The sequence below is a fragment of the Danio aesculapii genome, chromosome 5 (genome assembly GCF_903798145.1).
Source record: "Danio aesculapii chromosome 5, fDanAes4.1, whole genome shotgun sequence".
Classification (NCBI taxonomy): Eukaryota; Metazoa; Chordata; class Actinopteri; order Cypriniformes; family Danionidae; genus Danio; species Danio aesculapii.
This window is the reverse complement of record NC_079439.1, coordinates 47447971-47468041: the sequence shown is the minus strand read 5'-3', so window position 1 is coordinate 47468041 and position 20071 is coordinate 47447971. Positions and strand designations below refer to the sequence as shown.

The 20071-nt window shown below is 36.8% G+C and overlaps 1 protein-coding gene across 1 annotated transcript in view; it reads right to left on the bottom strand.

Annotated features, from left to right (window-relative positions):
- vcana (versican a) overlaps window positions 1–16785 on the bottom strand; it is a 62272-nt gene extending 45487 nt beyond the window's left edge. Inside the window, exons 1-6 of the mRNA XM_056457141.1 lie at window positions 16718–16785; window positions 15734–16105; window positions 11207–11381; window positions 10885–11012; window positions 9674–9967; window positions 2395–3582 (exon numbers count right to left, since the gene is read on the bottom strand). Coding sequence (XP_056313116.1) covers window positions 2395–3582; window positions 9674–9967; window positions 10885–11012; window positions 11207–11381; window positions 15734–16105; window positions 16718–16781 — 2221 coding nt within the window. The 5' untranslated portion in view covers window positions 16782–16785. The remainder of the gene's footprint in view (window positions 1–2394; window positions 3583–9673; window positions 9968–10884; window positions 11013–11206; window positions 11382–15733; window positions 16106–16717) is intronic.
- Between the last annotated feature and the right edge of the window lie 3286 nt (window positions 16786–20071).

Sequence of the window (20071 nt, the reverse complement as noted above, 5' to 3'; positions counted from 1 at the left end):
ATTAAAAGCACATATTATACATAGTTAGAACACATATTTTTGAGTGCCAAGGCGCACAATTACTTCTCTATACACATTTTCAATACATGGAACCTTTTTTCAGGACCCTGGACAGCACTGTTAAGTGTTGTTTACATCTAGAATGAAACTATAACAACAACTTTAAATATCTACAAAAGTTCTATAATCGTTAATCTATGTGAAAATGAAACTCCAGAGCACAACCACAGTATGAAGATAATGACACAGTGGGATCACTTCCATATGGCATAGATAAATAGACAAGCAAATCACACTATTTTATAAAGCCTGAGCTTTTAAAGGGATAGTTCACCTAAACATGAAAATTCTGTCATTTACTAATCCTCCACTTGTTCCAAACCCAAACCCAGTTTATTTCTTCTTTTAAACAAAAATTAAGATATTTTGATAAAAGATGGTAATCATTGCCTTCCATAGAATTTTTTTGTCTAACTATGAAAGTTGATGGTTACAGAATTTCAGGTTTCTTCAAAGTATCTTCTTTTGTGTAGACAAAAAAAACTTATAAATGAATGGATGAGTATGTCGCGTCAGACTGGTTACTATAAGGATCTTAAAATTTCAAGCTTGGTTAATGGAGTGCCATTAGACTGTTAGATTAAAGTGGAAAACTTATCTAATTACTGCTAGTTTACATGTAGTTGCAATGCTACTTATATGCGATAAAATGTCTGTTGGGAGTCAACTGGTAGTTGACAGTTGAAAATATACTAGCAACAGAATGTCTAAATGGAAACATTAAAATAAAGATGTTGTCTTTGTCATTATTGTTCTTAAAATAAAGAGTCCTTTAGGAAACTATTATCATATTGAAATGTAATTATTGCATAGTAAAAAACCTATGATCATGGTTTACCTTTAACGGTCCTAATTAAGGGTTCTATTTTAACAATCTATGCGCAAAGTCTAAAGAGTATGGCGCAAAAGCATTAAGGGCATGTACAAATTCACTTTTGCTATTTTAAGGACGGAAAAAAAAATGCTCTGCACCCTGGCGCATGGTCTAATAGGCTTGTGCTTATTCTCTTAATGAGTTATGGGGGTGTTTTGAGCATAACATGCATTAAAACAATCAGAGTCCCATCTCCAATTCCTTTTAAGAGTCAGTTGCATCATGCGTTTGCTATTTACATGGCGGACTTTGTAAGAGGGAAAACTAAATGCGTTACTAGCGAGAAAACAGTTTACCAGACCATCTGCAGCGCGAGCATAAAGAACGAACCTCCTCCATTCAGCCTCTTTACTTTCTCTTTACTTTACTATTACACTTTACTTTACTCTTTGCTTTCATTGATAAGGAAACGATGTTTTACACTCTTCCCTGAAAACATCTATTAGCCTACATATTTAATTTTGTTTGTTAAGTGTTTGTTAAGATTTGTTTCAAAACTATTTCTAAATTCAGTTCTAATTTCCAGCAAATTAATAAATTAACAATAATAACGATAACGAGTTATATCCGAACACACGTCCTATGCCCATATGGTCCAAAACCCGACAGGTGGACACCTCTAACCTTGTCTTTATTAAAATAAATATAAACATGCATATAATAAATGATACTGATAATAATAATAATAACATTATACAAAAGCAAACTGTTAATAATTTATATAATTGTTTTGTATATAATTTATTTAGAAACTTAGTATGATTCTGCTCTAGATGCCATCTTGTGGTCAAATGTAGAAATTTATTTGATTGTACACAAGTTATTGCTGTGCATTGTGGAACTGACTGAGTGCACTTCAGAAAGTTTACTATGAATTCAGTTTTGGACACCACTACAAATGGCTACTCCCTCAAACTGTGCACTCTTTAAAGGGGTAGTTCACCCAATGATGAAAATGCTGTCATCGTGTACTCAACCCTTTAATTGTCACAAATCTGTTCAAGTTTCTTTCTTTTGTTGAACACAAAAGAAGTTGTTTTAAAGAAATCTGGAAACATATAACCATTGACTTTCACAGTATTTGTTATTCCTTATGTGAAAGTCGATGGTTATGTGTTTTGAGCTTTCTTCAAAATATATTAATTTGTGTTCAACAGAAGAAAGAAACTCATAAAGCTTTGGAACAATTTGAGGGTGAGTAAACAGTGAGCAAATCTGTGAGTGGTCTATCATTTTAAAGGTATAGGGATACATTTTTGAATACAGTCATTGCCTAAATGTTAATTTTAGTTATCTGAAAGCTTCTTAAATAATCCAGCAAAAAAAATCTAATAATTTTTAAATATAGAATATGTTACTGAAAACTGATCATGAAAGAAAAGCACTGAAGATGAGAACAAAATCTACTTCTTGCATGATTCTTAATTTCAAACCACAGCAAATAAGAAGAGAAATGGTACCTGAGGCATGATCTGAAGCAGTGGTGGTGTATGTGGCCTCTGTTAGTGCCTCCTTTGGTGCATCTGAAGGTCCTGAAGCAGTTTCCTCACGTGGTGTTTTGTGGTCAGCAACTAAAGGTGTTGTTATCACTGCTCCTGCAGCAACTGTGGCTGAACTAGGTGTAATCAAACCTGCTGACCTTGTAACATGGTTAGTCAACTCAGTACTTTCTTTTTCTGAAAAGCTGGAGAATGTCTGAGACACTTTTTGTGAGGTAACTGAGCTTCCTATAGTTGGTCGTTGAGTTGGGCTTTGCATAAAAACAGGTGGTGTAACTGCTGAATCTGTGATATTAACTCCACTGGAGGTCTCTGAAGGTTCGGGATGAGAGCTGGTGGATCTCTGTGTAGACAAAGGTGGAGGACCTGCCATAACAACACCATCAGCAGTCTCATCTTCATACTCAGGAAACACAGTTTTGGCACTCTCAAGGAAAGTGGCTTCTGTTGACTGTGTGGAAGCACGAGATACAGCTTCATCTTTACCAGTACTGCTCTCACTTGCCATCAGAGAGGATGATTTAATTCTATGTCCAGATTCTTCAGTGTTTACTACAGTGGCATCTATCCCCAAATCTCTGTCTGTTGTAACACCAACCACAATAGATTCCTCTGTTCTCCCAACTGCAAACATCGGTTTTGTGCTTAGAGGGGCTGAGAGTAAAACATCAGGTAGAACCGTTTTCACTTCAATGATGATCTTGTCCTCTGGTTCCTCTATCGGTTCCTCTGTAACTTTAGGAGCTGCAGTAGTAAGTTCTCCACGGACCACATCTCCACGCACTTTTGCATCATCATCAGCCTCCTCAGTACCAAAATCTTTAATATCAAAATCTGGCAGTTTTGTTGTGGGGACGCTATCCTCAGATTTTACACTGATTGCTGCTGAGTATGAAGTGTAGATAGATTCTAGTCTGTCAGGGACACGGCTTGTCTTTGGGGGTGCCATGCTTGTAGAAAACATTGAAGGGGCATCAGTTGGAGGCAGGTCATCTTCAGTAATAGCCTGTGATGCGTGAGGGGAACTGGCATCAGGAGTCTGGCCTGTGGTGGTCTTTGTAGAGAAAAATGGGGTGGTGGGCTTTATTGTGGTAGCGCTCTTGATTGTGACATCTATCCAAGATGACTGGTTGAATATAATTTTAGAGCCTGAAGAAGAAATAAAAAAACTTTTTTAATCACAAATTTACCCTCTATTTTGCATTTTACTTTAAAGGATATACAATATCATATTTGAAACTAGTTGATGTGTAATGTAGCTGTGTGAACATAAACAACATCTCTGAATGTAATACGCTCAAAGTTCAATGCAAAGGAAGACACTGGCTTTTACAGAATTAGCTTAGCAAAGCCTACAGTGAACTAAGTTTGGGGACTACAAAAAACACATCCAGGTTAGTGAGATCACAAACGCTTCAGGTTACGTGCATTCACCACGCGCATACATGCCACGCAGCAAAGCAAGATATTCTCGCTGCAGCCTGCAGCTTGATAGAGTAGGCGATTGTCAAGTGCTTAGCGGACCTTGTACCACCCACTAAGGTAACGCCCATGCTATTGTGATGGTTGGGTTTAGGGTATGGGAGGTGTAGGTGATCTGCAACTACATAGTGGACCTTGTACCGCCCACTAATGTACCACCCATGCTACTGTGATAGTTGGGTTTAGGGTAGGGGGAGGTATAGGCAATCCTCAACTACTTAGCGGACCTGGTCAACTACGTCGTCAAGCTGCAGGCTGCAGCGAGGACTGTCTTTAGCAAAGGGGCGTGGCCAGATGCACTGTAATGTTGTAGAAAGCTAAATGGCATTCAAATGCTGCTATTTCCACAGAGCTTGTTCTGTTTCTGTAATTGGGGTTCCAAAGGACACGACACAGAGAGAAGTGCTTACAGTTTAATTTTAGTTATGTTCCAGATAATTATAAAAAAGATATAGCTCTAGCATTTGACAAAGGACAGCTTCCAGAATCTCTCCCAGTTCAGTGCTGGATTCGGCTAATAACTCGGCCAACCGACGTAGCTGTGGATTGTGAGCCACAACCTGTAAGTGTTGTTATTTGTTAAATAATTGATCAATTACATGCACAGTTTCTAGCGTTAATGGTATGTTGTAGCGAGGACGTAAGCAAGGATGTAAACAACAGAAAATGCTGTTTGGCACCGTTAACAATTTAGCTACAAATTCATATTTATCAGTCAAACTGCTGTTAACACCCACAATCTTCAGCAGCGCATGCAGTGTCTCTATATGCAACCACTTTCAGTGTCTCTCTATGCATCCACTTTCTCTGCATTCTACATCTCAAATAACAAACTTGCAAAAGATATGTGAACATTTTATATTACTTACACATGCTTATTCTGAATATATGTGAAAGACACTTGTTAGATTTTATTTTAGAGAGCAGGCATGAGGTTCAGCTGTTACTCTTCATTTTCTGTCTAATTCAGGCTCAAACTGATACGGCTAAGTAGTAGTAGTGCAAAAGTGAATGCTTGAAGTGGCGTGCCATGGTGACATGGAGCCAATCTGCGAATCACAGCACATTATGTTAGCTGACCAATCAGAGCCTCTTGAGGACAGGCCTTTCAGAGGAAATAGGAAATATGACAGTCGTTTTCATGTCGAGTAGCTGTATATAATCAAAATAAGATATATGAAAAAATAACGTGATATTCTACAAGTGAAGCATGAGCACACATTGCTTTGCATCTTATAAACACAACCAAGCCTTAGAAATACACTGTGGGTGGTCCATTTATACATGAGTGGTAGAGTCCATTTAATTTGTACAGAAATGTCAACCAAAATACAATCTGATTATAAATGCTTACAAAAAAAATATTTATTCATATATATAAAAACAACCAGAGCAATACTGTTAAAATAAATAACTAAATAAATAAATAAATAAATAAATAAATAAATAAATAAATAAATAAATATATAATGTACAGAAGTGTATGTATTTATAACTAGTAAGTAATACATATTTGTAAGGATGCATTGAATTGAAGGTGGAAACAAAAACTATAATAGAATGGTTCTACTTACAGTTTTAGTTACTGAGAATTAAGCCATCGCATGAATAATTAACTGTAATATATATCAATTTAAACTGCTATAATATGTCAGAATTAGACATAAATCCAGCCTTGATGAGTGACTTAAAATAAATAAATACAGGTTAATATAAATACATTATTGTTTACTTTTAAGTAAGATTAACAAATCATGCACTTACATTGAGAATAACATAACAAAAAGGTCACACATACTTTTTTGGGGTCACGGTGCATAAAACATTGTAAACAAGATTTACAAACACTGTAAATCTCTACTATGGGAATTTTCACAGCAGCTTCCACTGTCAGTCCATCTCTTGGGACATTATGTTTTATTGTATGATTATCATAATGAAATTATTGTGAAACACCATCTCAGCATGGCTGAAGAAGCCAACGATTTGATTATGCAAGAGTCCCAGCGAGACCTATATATTTAAATTGTTGAAACACTTTTAGGTCATAATATTTTTTTAACTGATTTTCACTTCCTCTCAATTAAAAAGGAAAAAGAAAAGAAAAAGCTTGGACATTTTACTGAGCTTTTCAGGTACAAATGGCTCTTTGAACATTTCATTGTAATCAGTGCTTGAGTTTAAATATGTAAAGGTTGACGTGAATGGCACATCAGATTAACTTGGCTTTAAACTATTCAGTGGATTTCTTTTATATCTGAATGGTGTCAGAAGATCCAACAACCAAACAATTATTATGCAAACTTAACTTGATTCGCACAAACAGCTTACATGGCTTAATGGCTGTTTAGCTCTTTTTAATCACCCCATGTACAACAAAAAACACCATCTTCAAATATAGGCCAGCAGCCAAGGCTCCAGCTGTTCTCCATTATCTACAGGCTCTCTCTACCCACTCTGATGTCAGCAATGAGGTACTTTTTCCCATAAAAAAAATGCCTGTCATCAATGTGATGCATAGTCTGACGGTTTGTGGGATGTTATAACGTGGCAAGGTGTGGTAAGGGACAAAAACACAACGTTTGTCATCCTAATCCAGTCCGATTAGCTCATGTGATTTTATGTAGATCTGTCATTGTATCAAACATACTCGTGACTCATGAAGCAAATCCACTATGTAAAAGAAGACACTTGAAAACCCTCAATGCTATGCGGATCAGAGCTGAAACGGACCAAACAAACACAGAGGTCACAGTGTGGAGATTTTGGGTGAACCCCAGGACCATTACTTATCACAGCAGTCAGTGGCTGTCATTCTGGGTGAGTGCCCTGCCGGCAGGGGGTAGGTTGTCTAAATTAGCCTCAGTTGAAAAGATAAACCCCCCAGGTCAGAGGTTAGCGAGACCCACTGATTTTAGAGCTCTGGTAGTAACGCTCTTCTTTATCCACACGTCTGTTCAGATAAGCACTGGTGCAAATGACAGGAAAGACAGAGAGTCTGACAGCGGAAAGAGGCTGAAAAAGAAAAGGAGCAGGTAACACCTAAGCACTTTTTCATGTTTGTTCATGGCTGTAGGCCTGAACTGTGTATCTGAGTCACAGGAAATCTATTGCACTCAGTGCTCCCTCAAAAGTGAAGTTGAGTGTGGTCATATAAGAGGACAGTGGAAAAGACAAGTGGTCACACAGACACATTTCAACGTATGTTAATACCAAGTGGAAATACGGCCTTAAAATAATTAATTATTCATATTAAATAATATTATGATGGTGGCACGATGGCTTAGTGGTAAGCACTGTCGCCTCACAGCAAGAAGGTCGCTGTTTCGAGCCCGGCTGAGTCAGTTGCCGTTTCTGTGTGGAGTTTGCATGTTCTCCCTGTAAGGAAAATGAATGAATAATATTATGATATTCTTTGTTTGTGAGTGCTAGATGACAGGGTATCTGAGTATTTGTATGTTTATAATATAATAATTAAGTGCTGAACCTTTGAGTAATTCCAGCTGCTTGACTGCCAGTAAAACCAGTAAAAGCCCCACTGCAGTGACCAAATCTTTCATCAGCAGAAATATTCAAAAGGTTTAACCAGGAGTATGGACGGGGAATTGGTCACATTAGTGATGAAAGCAAGTTTTATTTTGAGCCTGATGGGATTTGATGTGTCAACACACAACAAACACATGCACACACACACAAACACACACACACAAACACATATAAGCATTATCACACGAGTAGCAGTGCGATATGGCATTGGCCTTGGTGGGAGGCCGCAGGCCGAGTGCCTTAGTGTTCCACCAGTGATGATATACAGCCATATCGGCCTGCTACTCATGTGATATTGCGTTTTTATACAACAGTTCGATGGCATAATCGTGTATATAAATTTTTTTTGTTGTTTTTTTAGACGGAGAGTCAAAAAACCCCTTTGTATGAGTAATTACTTCACATTCAGTCACATCTGCAGCTGACGTCAGAACAGCAGAAACTGTCGCTACTTCATCAACATCACTTTAGAGCTAGTATTTGAATGATTCTCTAGCATAATGTCTAAAGTGATGAAAAAGCAGGTGATTTTGCTCACATTTTAAGATTATAAGGCTGAACGGCATGAAATGCCATCAGTCTAGAGACATTTCCTAGTATTTCTCTGTTGCAATCGAGAGATCCCAATAATTAACACCGAAAAAGCCAAAGCAACGCAAACACTACCAGATTACTGTTGTGTTTGCCGTAAGGAAAAACGTTAAACACATGAGGGCATTTCTTCTTTCTTGCTGTTTACTGAACTAGTCTGCGGTAATGAAAAGAAGAGACTCATTAGAAACAAACAGATTGCCAACTCAAACATAACTTAGGGTTTTACAAAGAGTGGCCAACACAAAATACATACATTCCTTATGTGAGTCCCATCTCACACTCAATACACTTCAATTACTATAGTATAAATACAGCATTACAACATACAAAAGGGAGAAATCGATTTAGAATGTCACTTACTAGTTTTGTAATGTTCTGATCACCAGTGGTTTGAAAATACGCCAATCTTTTCTCCTCTAAGGGCTTATTATGCGGTCTCTTTCACCATATTGTGGATGGACAATATCAACTGTCTTTGCTCTGCTCAATGACAGGCTGATGGATGCCGACATGCTGTATCTTATAAATACTTTAAATAGGCACTATTCTTATAAATAAACTGCATAGATGCAATCTAAACAACTACGTTCTCACATGAAAAAGCCTCAAAAGTGTATTATGTTGTCCAACAGCTATATATATATATATATATATATATATATATATATATATATATATATATTTTTTTTTTTTATTTTTTTTTTTTTTTTTTAAATCAACAGCATCTTTAGAAATATGTTCTCTGAGAAACATTGAGGTGTTCAACACTTATTTTCCCCTGTGTATTATACTATGCTGTAAATAACCCTTTTTGGATGGAAACAAAAACAGTTTTTCCGTGTCTCTCTAAATGCAACAAAAACATTGACTTCAAGGTATCAAAAAATAATTATTATTCATATATCACATCATCATGGTTTGTAAACAACAAACTGTAATATCAAGCGATGTGAAATTATACTAATGTATTCATTGTCAGCACATAAATAACTGTTTACAAAATTTACCAAGATGGTCAATGATTAACTTGCCCTAAAATGACATTGACATGTCTCAAAGCTGTTTATCCTTTCAGACAGATCTTCGTTGTTGCATAATATTGTTTTTATGAGGTCATCAAAGCTGATGTGAAAATCAAGTCTTTCTGAATTCTGAGTACCTACAGTACAACACCACAAGGCAAAGTCTGACAGGCATCTGCCATTTTAGCCATGAAGCACAACAGTGGCACATCGAACCTCTGAATGTTTAAACCCTCTTGTTAACCAAGCCCAGTTTGCTTTCCTTAGAAACGGGCGGCAACCCAGAACGCAGCAGAGTTAGGTCAGTGAATCACTGGAGAATGAGCAACTCTCATGTAAACTTTTCCATACCAGGCATCTCAACTTAAAAGAACCTCAATTAACAAAACGTGGTGCACTCAAACTAATATTCTTCTCTGATTTACAGCGTTCAGAGTAAGCTTAGAGCTCATGTTTACGCATAGAACGGAGTGAGAGCTTCTTAATAAGCATGCTAAGAGAAATGACGTCAGAACAGCTGGTAAAGTCTCACAGCCACTCAGGTGTTCGTTTATTACACCATAAACAGTTCAAAAGCTCAGTGAAGAGTTTTTTACCTTGGAAACAGTATGCTCCAAGCCTCATACTGGGATCTGGGAAGCCTGTTTGGTTTCGGTAGCGGTACATGGTCCGTACTCCCAGCAGACCACCACCACACTGACTTCTAGGTATGGAGACAGGATGCCTTGCACTGCCATCAGAAAGCCAGCCATAATCGCAACGGTCCAAGCCCTGTCTCCAGGCAGCGTGAAGTTGACCAGGTGAGGCCAGCTCTGCGTTATTGCTTTCACACACTGCTTTGGCTTCATCAAAGGTCATCTTGTGCATTGTGGGTGCAAAGAAAACATTACCTAAGGCAAAAGCACATTAAGCATTATTATACATGAAATGATCAGTTATAAAACCTGCTAACAATGTTATTGAAATCTTGCTGAAAGGTAGGCTGAAATATGTCAGTCAATGAATCAAAACCCAGATTTTGGATCAAGGCTGATAAAGGAATAGCCCGATTAATGACAAATGCAAATTCATTAAACGGCTTTCAAAAAAGAAATATGTATTTTCCATCTGCAAATGTTGTGGTGAATCAAATAAAAAAAATGAGGGAGAGTTGTTTTCGCACAGCCTTGGGTGTTGCTGTCAAAAGCTCGTACTGAGGTTTTTATGACGTCCAAGTAATTTATAGCAGAACAGTAAAGACATACCCAAATCTTCTTTCGTGAGGGAATGAGACATAATAAACCCTACAACAGGGTGTTCATTTACCAAATCCATTTACTGGTTTTCATCCCGTTGTTAGAGCATTGAGCTTTTTTATTTTAAAGGTAAATTATTCATTTTGTAAACTGAAAAAATTCACTTCAACCTCTTTTTCTTCATTATTAGTAACCAAAAACTGCTTGAAATATGTTTGTGATTAACAAAAAATCAGAACATACTGATACACAGCAAAACAAGGTTTTAAAGTTCAGATTAAACTTGGAATTCAAATAAAACTATTAAAAAAGAGCTTAAACTCCTTTTCTGTGGCAACAAAAATATTGAAAGCTTCCACTTCAGTGCGTAACACCACAGATGTGCATTGCCAAAATGGTTGATATTCATTTTTGGTCATAACCGCAGTTTGAAACCACATTAAATATGTCAGCATAAAGCAAATATAATAGATAAACTACTGCTCTGTTGCATTACCACAGAACTGTTGGCCTTGTCAACAAGGTTTTTATCTAAAATAGTCATATAAATGATTTGTAATGAAAAAAAATACCCTCAAGTTTATCCACATAACAGAACACATCATAAGTTTCTGTGGGTCTCCGTTTGCCATACGACCTAACGCCAGGTTTTCCAGGCAGGTTTCCAAAACAGCCAGGCCTGGGTCTAGTGATTGGATATCTGCAGGTAGAAACAAGCCACACAGACAGAAACAGAAGTGCTCATTACTATCAAATAAGGCCAAATTATACTGTGTTTTGCTTTTGAAACTGGCCTTTATCTAAGAATATGTATAGATGTAGAATTTATTAATGAGATTACTGCCAGAAGAGAATATAGAAGTACAGATCTTTTGTGTGCATGTTGCTTCTAACCTCACTGTTTGATCTGCAATCCAGCCAGCATCACACTGGTCAAATCCATCTTCATAAGCAGCTCTCAGCTGTTCGGATGTAGCAATGGTGGCTCCAACATCGCTGCAAGCCTGCACAGCTTGCGCATAGTTCAGAATATATCTGCTGACCTCCGACCTGTAGTGAAACACCACGCCTGTTCAAAAAACACAAAAAACAAATAAAAATGAACGTGTCCGAACAGAGAACAGAGTTTAAAAAGGGGGCATTCTGCATAATTGTTGTCGGTGACAAATATGAAACTTAATACAATCTGCTTCAGTCCTGGAGAAGTCTGCGAGTTGCTTATAAACAAATTAATAAAATGAGCAGTGTTGGGACATTCATTTGAATGAGGGGACATTCCATCCACCCCCATAATTGTCGCTTTGAAACACACTCAAATTAAATGAGTAATGGATCTAATTAAAATGGCAGTGCATCTCTGCTGAGAGCAGGGTGGTGCTGTGATTCTAGAGCCAAAGCAGTTCAGGGTTGACCCATCCCATCCTTTCACATGGCCTGTGCATAAATCAGCCCATTCAACATGTGTCCCGGCATCACAGCGTATGCAGGCAGAGGGAAGACATTAGGATAAGCCAAGTTTATTGGAGTGCATTTGACTTTTTACACTGTAACTGTAATCTGGGAGGGTCCAAAACAACCTTCAAATCCCTCAACAATTTAGATAATCTGTGCTTGCGGGTTTTCTCCCATTAACAGTTCCACTTAACACACTGAATTTTCATTTATCTGTAATTTACTTTGGTTACAACTGTCACTGATCAATTAGCTTTAAGGAATTTCCCATATTGGCAGCATATACAACAATGGCGTCTGTAAACAGAGGAAATTTGAGATCAACTGAGACCCATAAACCCCTTTCACACAAAATGCTGGTCCCAGGAAATTGGTATAAAACACTAGAGGGACTGAGAATGCAAACGCGTTGGTGACGTTGCATTTTAACTGTCATGCACAACAAAAATGAATATAATTAGTATTGTCATCATTTAAAACGCATTAAATAGTTAAACATATGGACCCTTTGTTAGAAAAACTGCTGCGTTGTACATTTTTTTACATTTCTGAGCCAATTCTCAAAACTATTCAATAGTGTGACTGTCTCAAGCACAAAGCTCATTAATAAAAAAATCATTAAATGTGCAGTAGGTGATCTGCCTACATGAGCATAATAGCGTTTAAAACACAGTCCCTCCAATGCCATCCAAAGACATACCTCCTGAAATTATGAACAAGCACTGGAAAGATGACAGTAAACAACCCACTAGATCATGTAATTCGCCAGTTAGAAAACTTTACAGTACTTTATAACACTACAATTCCCCCCCCAAAAAATTTTATTATATCTAGCACATTTTCAGTGTAGCAAGCAAAACTTGTCATAATTTGCAATATTTCACGCATGTAAGGACAGCTGGTCTCACTCTCTCACGTGCTTTGTCCTAAAGAGAGTGGTTGGCCGGTGGCGTACAGCAATTACACTTATTACTAAGCCATACTTGCATGCTATTTCAGACTGAATATTCAGAGTAAAATGATAAACAATATAGGGAGCATGTCACAGGCTGTCATACTTCAAAAATGAACCAATGTGATTATAACAGCAACTTCATGTCAGTAAAGCGGGCTAGGTGGAATAGCGCTATTTACTTATGTTTTGTTCATTCATTCATTCATTTTATTTTAGGCTTAGTCCTTTTATTAATCTGCGGTCGCCACAGCGGAATGAACTGCAAACTTATCCAGCATATGTTTTGCGCAGCAGATGCCCTTCCAGCCGCAACCCATCACTGGGAAATATCCATACACACTCATTCACTACAGTCAATTTTAGCATACCCAATTAACCTATACCACATGTCTTTGGACTAGTGGGAGAAACCGGAGCACCCGGAGGAAACCACATGAACACGGGGAGAACATGCAAACTTCCCACAAAAACGCCAACTGACCCAGCCGAGGCTCGAACCAGCAACCTTCTTCATGTGAGGTGAATGTGCTACCTACTGCGCCACCAAGTCGGTCTTATGTTTTGTTGTTAAACTAAATAAAAAACTACATTATTAATGCTGTAAATTTAAAATAATTGCCTTACCCAGAATATAAAAATACATATAAATACATTTACATCATTTAGTTTAATCATTACTATTGTAATGTGAAGTGACTTTCAACCAGAACAACAAAACATGTTTCTGAAGACAAACACCTACTGCACTTTTAAGTAATGTTTTTCACCTGTACATTTAAAAAAAAGGAATTTTATACATTTTGTCGCTGAAAACCATGCATGGTGTGATGCTATATGCCACTTCTAAATAGACAATTCCACAGAAATCTTTTATAAGTTGAAGATAGTGTGACTAAGGCCCCATAACATGTATTTGTTAAGTTTTGCTCCCAAAATTTTTTCGCATTTTTTACTTTTTTGGAACCACTAAAAATTGTTAGGATTTGATGTCCTGAAAATGTCCAACAAATCAGACAAGTCCAACAATATTATTCATAATTTAATTGAAAATTAATAGGCTGGAAGAGCATCCACTGTGTAAAACATATGCCAGAATAGTGGTTATAATGGTGGTTTATTCCTTTGTGTCAACCCCCAAAACAAGAGACTAACCTGAAGGAAAATTTATGAAAATGAATGAATGAATAAATAGCACTATATGAAGATTAGTGTCCAACAATGAAGATAAATTGCTATATTAATAATAATTTGAATTATTTTAATAATAATAATATTGTACATTATTAAGAGTTGTTTTTGATATCTCACATACCACATTTTTAAGGTACAGTTCAGTAAAATAAAACAAACAAACAGTAAAAAATGTATTTAGTTAGAGACACCTTGTATTTTCTCAAACATCAGACTACAACATACACAAATATAAAAAACTAAATTTCATCAAAAATGCTTTACATATAATTTTTACTGCTTATTTGTGAGCTACCTTAAAATGTCCATGGATAAGTGGTGGAAAGAGTAAAAAATCATACTTAAGTAAAAGTACCATTACTTGTCTAAATGTACTGCAAGTAGAGTACAAGTATCCATTGTAAATATTACTCAAAGTATGAGTAAAAAGAGTAGTGAGTATTATGCTGTAAAAAGCTGATGCGTTTACATGTAATTCAAGCATGTGTGTAAACGTAACATTCTGTAGTGCATTTAGTTATAGCTCAGCAGGCACACAACATCATAAGACGTTAAAATTAGGTTAGATTTAGGTTGTGACATCAGGTGACCAAAATTTTATGTCTAACCAGAGTCTAAGACAATGTTTTTTTGATGTCCAAAAACGACATCAAATGACGTCAATATTTGGTTAATTTTAGCTTGTGTTAGAAAGTTACCAAGATCCAAAGTCAATGCAACATCTTAAACCAACATCCTATTTACCTCAAATACTGACATTTATTCGTCAGGTATGGCAACTAAACATCTGATAGACGTCATAGTGGTAACGGCAAGCTGTTACAACATTAGACGTTGATATTTGGTTGTATTTAAGTTCAACATTTTCTAATCCCCGTAGACAAGGAAAAAATTAAGTAGTGACTGCAGGCTGAAGGAAAGTAGTGGAGTAAAAGTACCAATACAGCACTAAAAATGTACTTAAGAGAAACTAAAAGTACACATTTTTAAAACTATTTAGTAAATAAAAATTCCTGAGAAAAACGACTTAATTTTACAGTAGTTTGAGTATTTAAAATGTGAATAGAAATCATAATAGAAATCAATCACGCACAATATAATGGTGCCCATGTCAATTTCAGACAATATTTTCATACTATTGTCATAGTTAGCCAGATAAGAAAAGTCATTTTCGGCAGATAAATAATAGGTTATTTTTGGTGCCTTTCAGATGAATGCTGTTGGCGATATTGCAACAATAATGCAGTAATGACTATAAAATAAAGTGAGTTGTCCTTTGTGTTGTTTGCATTTTTTTAAAGGCTCAGAAAAAAAATAGGTAACATTTTATTTTGATGGTCCATTTGAGTATTACTGTCTGCTAAATATCTGTTAATACTGCTCATTCAACAGACATTTAACTGACTATAAGAAACTTTGCAAGTACATGTCAACTTACACTAACCCTAACCCTGACCCCAAACTAACAATCTACTTATAATCTAATGAGAATTAGTTGGCATGTAGATTAGCTGGCATCTTAAATTCAACCAAACGGACCATCAAAACAAAGTGTGAATCAATATTTGAATTTATAAACCTATATATTGGGCTCAAAATAAAGAATAACTAGTTTTCAGTATCAGCCAAAATGTTCATTTTGCTGAACGACCCCATTAAAAAAACAGATGTCATGAGTCTTTATGGGATCTTTATGAATGCATGCACACATTCCAGAAAATCCCTGGCAGTTTGAATGAACCATAATCAAACACATAATCAAACATTGAGAATTTTCCAGAATCTCTGTGACTAGAGAGAAAAATATGGTCAAAAACTCTTACCATCAACATTTAAACTGATTGTGTCTTGTGTGTCCTCGATCCCAAACATCACTTCACATCGGTATGTTCCGGCATCACTCGCCCGAAGCTTCACCATAGTGAGAGAAGCATCACCAATGTCCTCCGGGTGACTCTGCACAGATACACGGTTCCTGTAGCCCGAACCAATCTTAATGACACCGTTTTGGGTGACAAGAACAGTAGACTCCACACCCCCATCAATTCTGGTCCACTTGATGCGCAGGTAATCGTATCCTGAGGCGTCTTTGTTTCTGGGTCCAACAGTAGGCATGATGGAGAAGTAACACGGAAGGGTCACTTTCTCAGACAACAAGCCGCTGACAGGACGCATCTCCAATAATGTGCTAGAGACTGAGAGAATTAAAGGCATGAGACATACGTACACACAGCTGTGTCTACTGCAAAGCACAAGAAATTATGCCTCGCTCACTGTGTTTATGATAATTGAGCTTGGAATTGTTTTACTGCCTCTGTGATACCTACAGGTGAGCATGCCAGCAATTATCTTCCTTTAGTAAGACACTTGAAAAGGTGATGATGCAGGAATCATAACTGTCAGAAAGTTAACCATACACTCTAACCAATAATGTGAGAAATGCTTAGAATTGACAGGTGGGATTACCCCTGAGGGTAACATCACCGTGTGTGAGCATGGCCCCAAAGAGTGAAGAAGTCAAGCCATCTGTTTGCACCACAAGAAGATCCTAATTAAAAGGTATAGGTGCCTGGAAGTAAACCATTAAAGGCAGCTGGGGGACAATAGCTTGTGGGAAAGTTCGACCCATTCAGGACATGCACTGAAAGACGTATGAAACAGAAAAACATGCATTCGCACATATTTGAAACTACATGCTAATCAAGTTACATAGAGAAACTCTTGCAGAACATGCATAGCTGCATCAATCAGTGAGACATAACACGTGTACAGATGTTTAAAATAAGTTAAAAATATAAAAAGCTTACCTGGTCCAGTTGTTGTGTGGTATATGCAGAACAACCACAATATGTGTTTTATATTTAGCAACATCTTGCTGTCTACAAGGTGAAGAGAAGAAATACTTAATCATTGATTTGACAAGTCCCTTGCTGAAAACCGAGCTGAATGACGGACATTTGCTATCTATTAACACTCACGTACAGTATGCTGAAAGGCTTTGCTCATCTGACTGAGACGATGTGGTGGTCATACAGAGTGTTTCTTCTCAGAGGGTGGGTGGCGAACGAGTATTCAGTTGCTCTAATCCCCTGCGGGGGGTAAGGCTAAAACTTTTGCCACCACACAACTACAAAAGCGGGGTTCACGAGACTACCCACTGACCAGATGAGAATGAAAAGTAACGTCCTTTACTGTGAAAGTCAATAGATGACTTGTAGGCTATACTCATTTACTTATACTTCTTATAATAACAGTATTTGAATAAATCTTTACCAGTAGAAAGATTTTGACATTTTTCAAATAGAATTTGACTTTTGTTCAAAATAAAATAAATCATTTTCCATAAAACTGCATTTTTGAAATCATTCCAAATTGAGTACAACAATTGTTAGTGAACGCAAACTGCATAATTTACAATTAATAAAATAAAAAAGAAAATGGTAAAATAAATAACACGTAGTGGAACACAGTAGGCAAAAAACACCTAGCTGTGTAATCGTTTCCAAATAATCTGAAACATTGTTCATTCGTTTCAATTCTCATAAGCATGTCTTGAGAAACCCTCTCAACTTTTCATCCGCGCGCTCTACAAATGTGCACGCGCTCTTGCATTCGCCTATTCGCCTCTGATTCGCCAGTTGCAAAAAGTTATTATAATCATCAGTTAGAGTTGTGTATGAATAGAGATTCAGAAGTGATGCCCTATGCTGTTCTAAACTGCGCTGGGACATCTGGCTAGTCACGCCTAATGATGCATGCCGAGATGTGAAACGTCTTTTGACACAACTTGGATATTTTATATTTACTATGTCCACTTCTATGCGACATATGTCTAATAGGTTTAAATATTACAGAAACAAATATTAACATTAAGTCGAAAGACTGCAATAAAATATTAACAATTGTAACTCTAATTGTAACAATAATTTGACATTAGAATGTTGAAAGGTATTGGTAATCACATATATGCATTATTTGTCTGATTTACTGCAATGTAATAATATTATGTCGTGATATGTTATCTAAAGCAACACACATTTTGCAATTCATCACAATCACTTTAAGTTCAACATGCCATTACATATAAAACAGGATAAAATAGATGAAAGAAAATGTTTACCTTTCTTTGAAAGTTATAATTCCAAACGCAAAATAATGTGGCTTAATCCCAGTTTAAAGTGAGTCCACATGAAACCATCATGCGTGTCCTTTTGTCAGTTAAAAAGTGCGTTTTCCTCCACTTGTAGAATCTTCTTGAACGAATCTCCACTTGTAAACTTTTCTTCGTGTGTTGCTTGTGATGGTCCGGACACTAGATGCAAACTGCTAACACTACATCCAAATCCATTTTCCTCCCTAAATAACCTCGTCAAGGAGGAGGGGCTCAATCCACCCGAAAAAGTGAGTGGACACCAGGCAAAATAAGGGATGTGCGAGAAAAGTGACTGGGACACACGGTCCCCCAACTTGACTACAACCCACACACAAACACACACACACACTAAATGCAAGAACAGAACAGAACATTCACAGCTTAATAAAAGGGAGCGTCACTTTGCCCGTTATTACGCCCTATTACAGAACACTTAAGTGAATATTTCCTTGATAATAGGCTATATCATACGTAGGCTAAAACTATTGTGACTAAAAATCACTGATTAAATAAATGCCATATATATTAATTTAACTTCAGCGACGTATAGCTCTTGCTAATAAATAAATAAACACACAAACAAATAATTCCCGACAATTCCCGTTAGGTTTATCAACTCAAAATATCTAGGATCAATCATAAAATAAAATTAAATAAAAATACTGCAGGAAGTACATTTTATTTATAGTCATGAATATACAATTTCCTTATTAGGCCTACAAAGCCTGTTCACGAAATATAACCCTACTGAAAAAAACAGCTTAAACCAGCCTAGGCTGGTTGGCTGGTTTTAGCTGGTTGACCAGCCTGGTTTTAGAGGGGTTTTGGCCACTTTCAGGCTGGTTTCCAGCCATTTCCAGCCTGGTCTTAGCTGGTCAGGCTGGAAAATGACCAGCTTGACTACCTTGCCTGGCTGGAAGCCCAGCCAAAACCAGCAATGTCCAGCTTAAACCAGGGTGGTCAAGCTGGTTTTAGCTGGATTTAGCTGGTCATTTTCCAGCCTGACCAGCTAAGACCAGGCTGGAAATGGCTGGAAACCAGCCTGGAAATGGCCAAAACCCCTCTAAAACCAGGCTGGTCAACCAGCTAAAACCAGCCAACCAGCCTAGGCTGGTTTAAGCTGGATTTTTCAGCAGGGAAGAGACTGCACTGGGTGATAAGAAAGAGCACTCGGATGTTCAAGTAGGTTAAAAGGTCAGAAAGAACTGATACAAAAATTAATTCCAAAAAAATAATTATTATTATTATATAATTGAAGAGTTCAGATGCAAAAACCTGTCACCATCACCAAGTGTCATCTGAAATTTCAGTCGAAAATGATATATATATTTTTTTTTGTTTATGTTGAGATATTTCACTTTAAAGGGCAGGAAAATGACTTAGGCTATTCTTTGCCATAAATGTGATATTACTGAACAAATACACAGGAGTCTGATAAATTGCTCATTTTAGAGGAAAATTTCAGATGGCATTTAGAGGTTTTTGTTTATTTGTTGTTGTTGTTTTTTTTTTTTTTTTTTTTTTTATCATTTTTTGACAATTATTAAAGTTTATAAATTAAATAAATACATAAATAAATAAATGAATGAATAAGCATGTGTAGCCAACCTCAGGTCCTGCTTATCTGAGACAGCATCTACTCTCCTCATTCACTATTTTTAATATAGACCTCCACGTCAGTGTTAATCATCAGCAATATGTCTGTACAAGTATTGTCTGTCATCTCAGTAAGTGTAAATGTCCCTTATTTATTAAGGAAATATCTGCAATCATGGCATGGCTAAGCAATTTTTCAGATTCAAAGTGTTGACATCCCCATATCGAGCCAGATTCGACCCCCCTGAATTATTAGCCCCCTTGTTTATTTTTTCCCCAATTTCTGTTTAACGGAGAGAAGATTTTTTCAACACATTTCTAAAAATAATAGTTTTAATAACTCATTTCTAATAATAATAATAATACATTTTATTTATAGCGTGCTTTTCTCAGACCCAAAGCGCCAACAAGC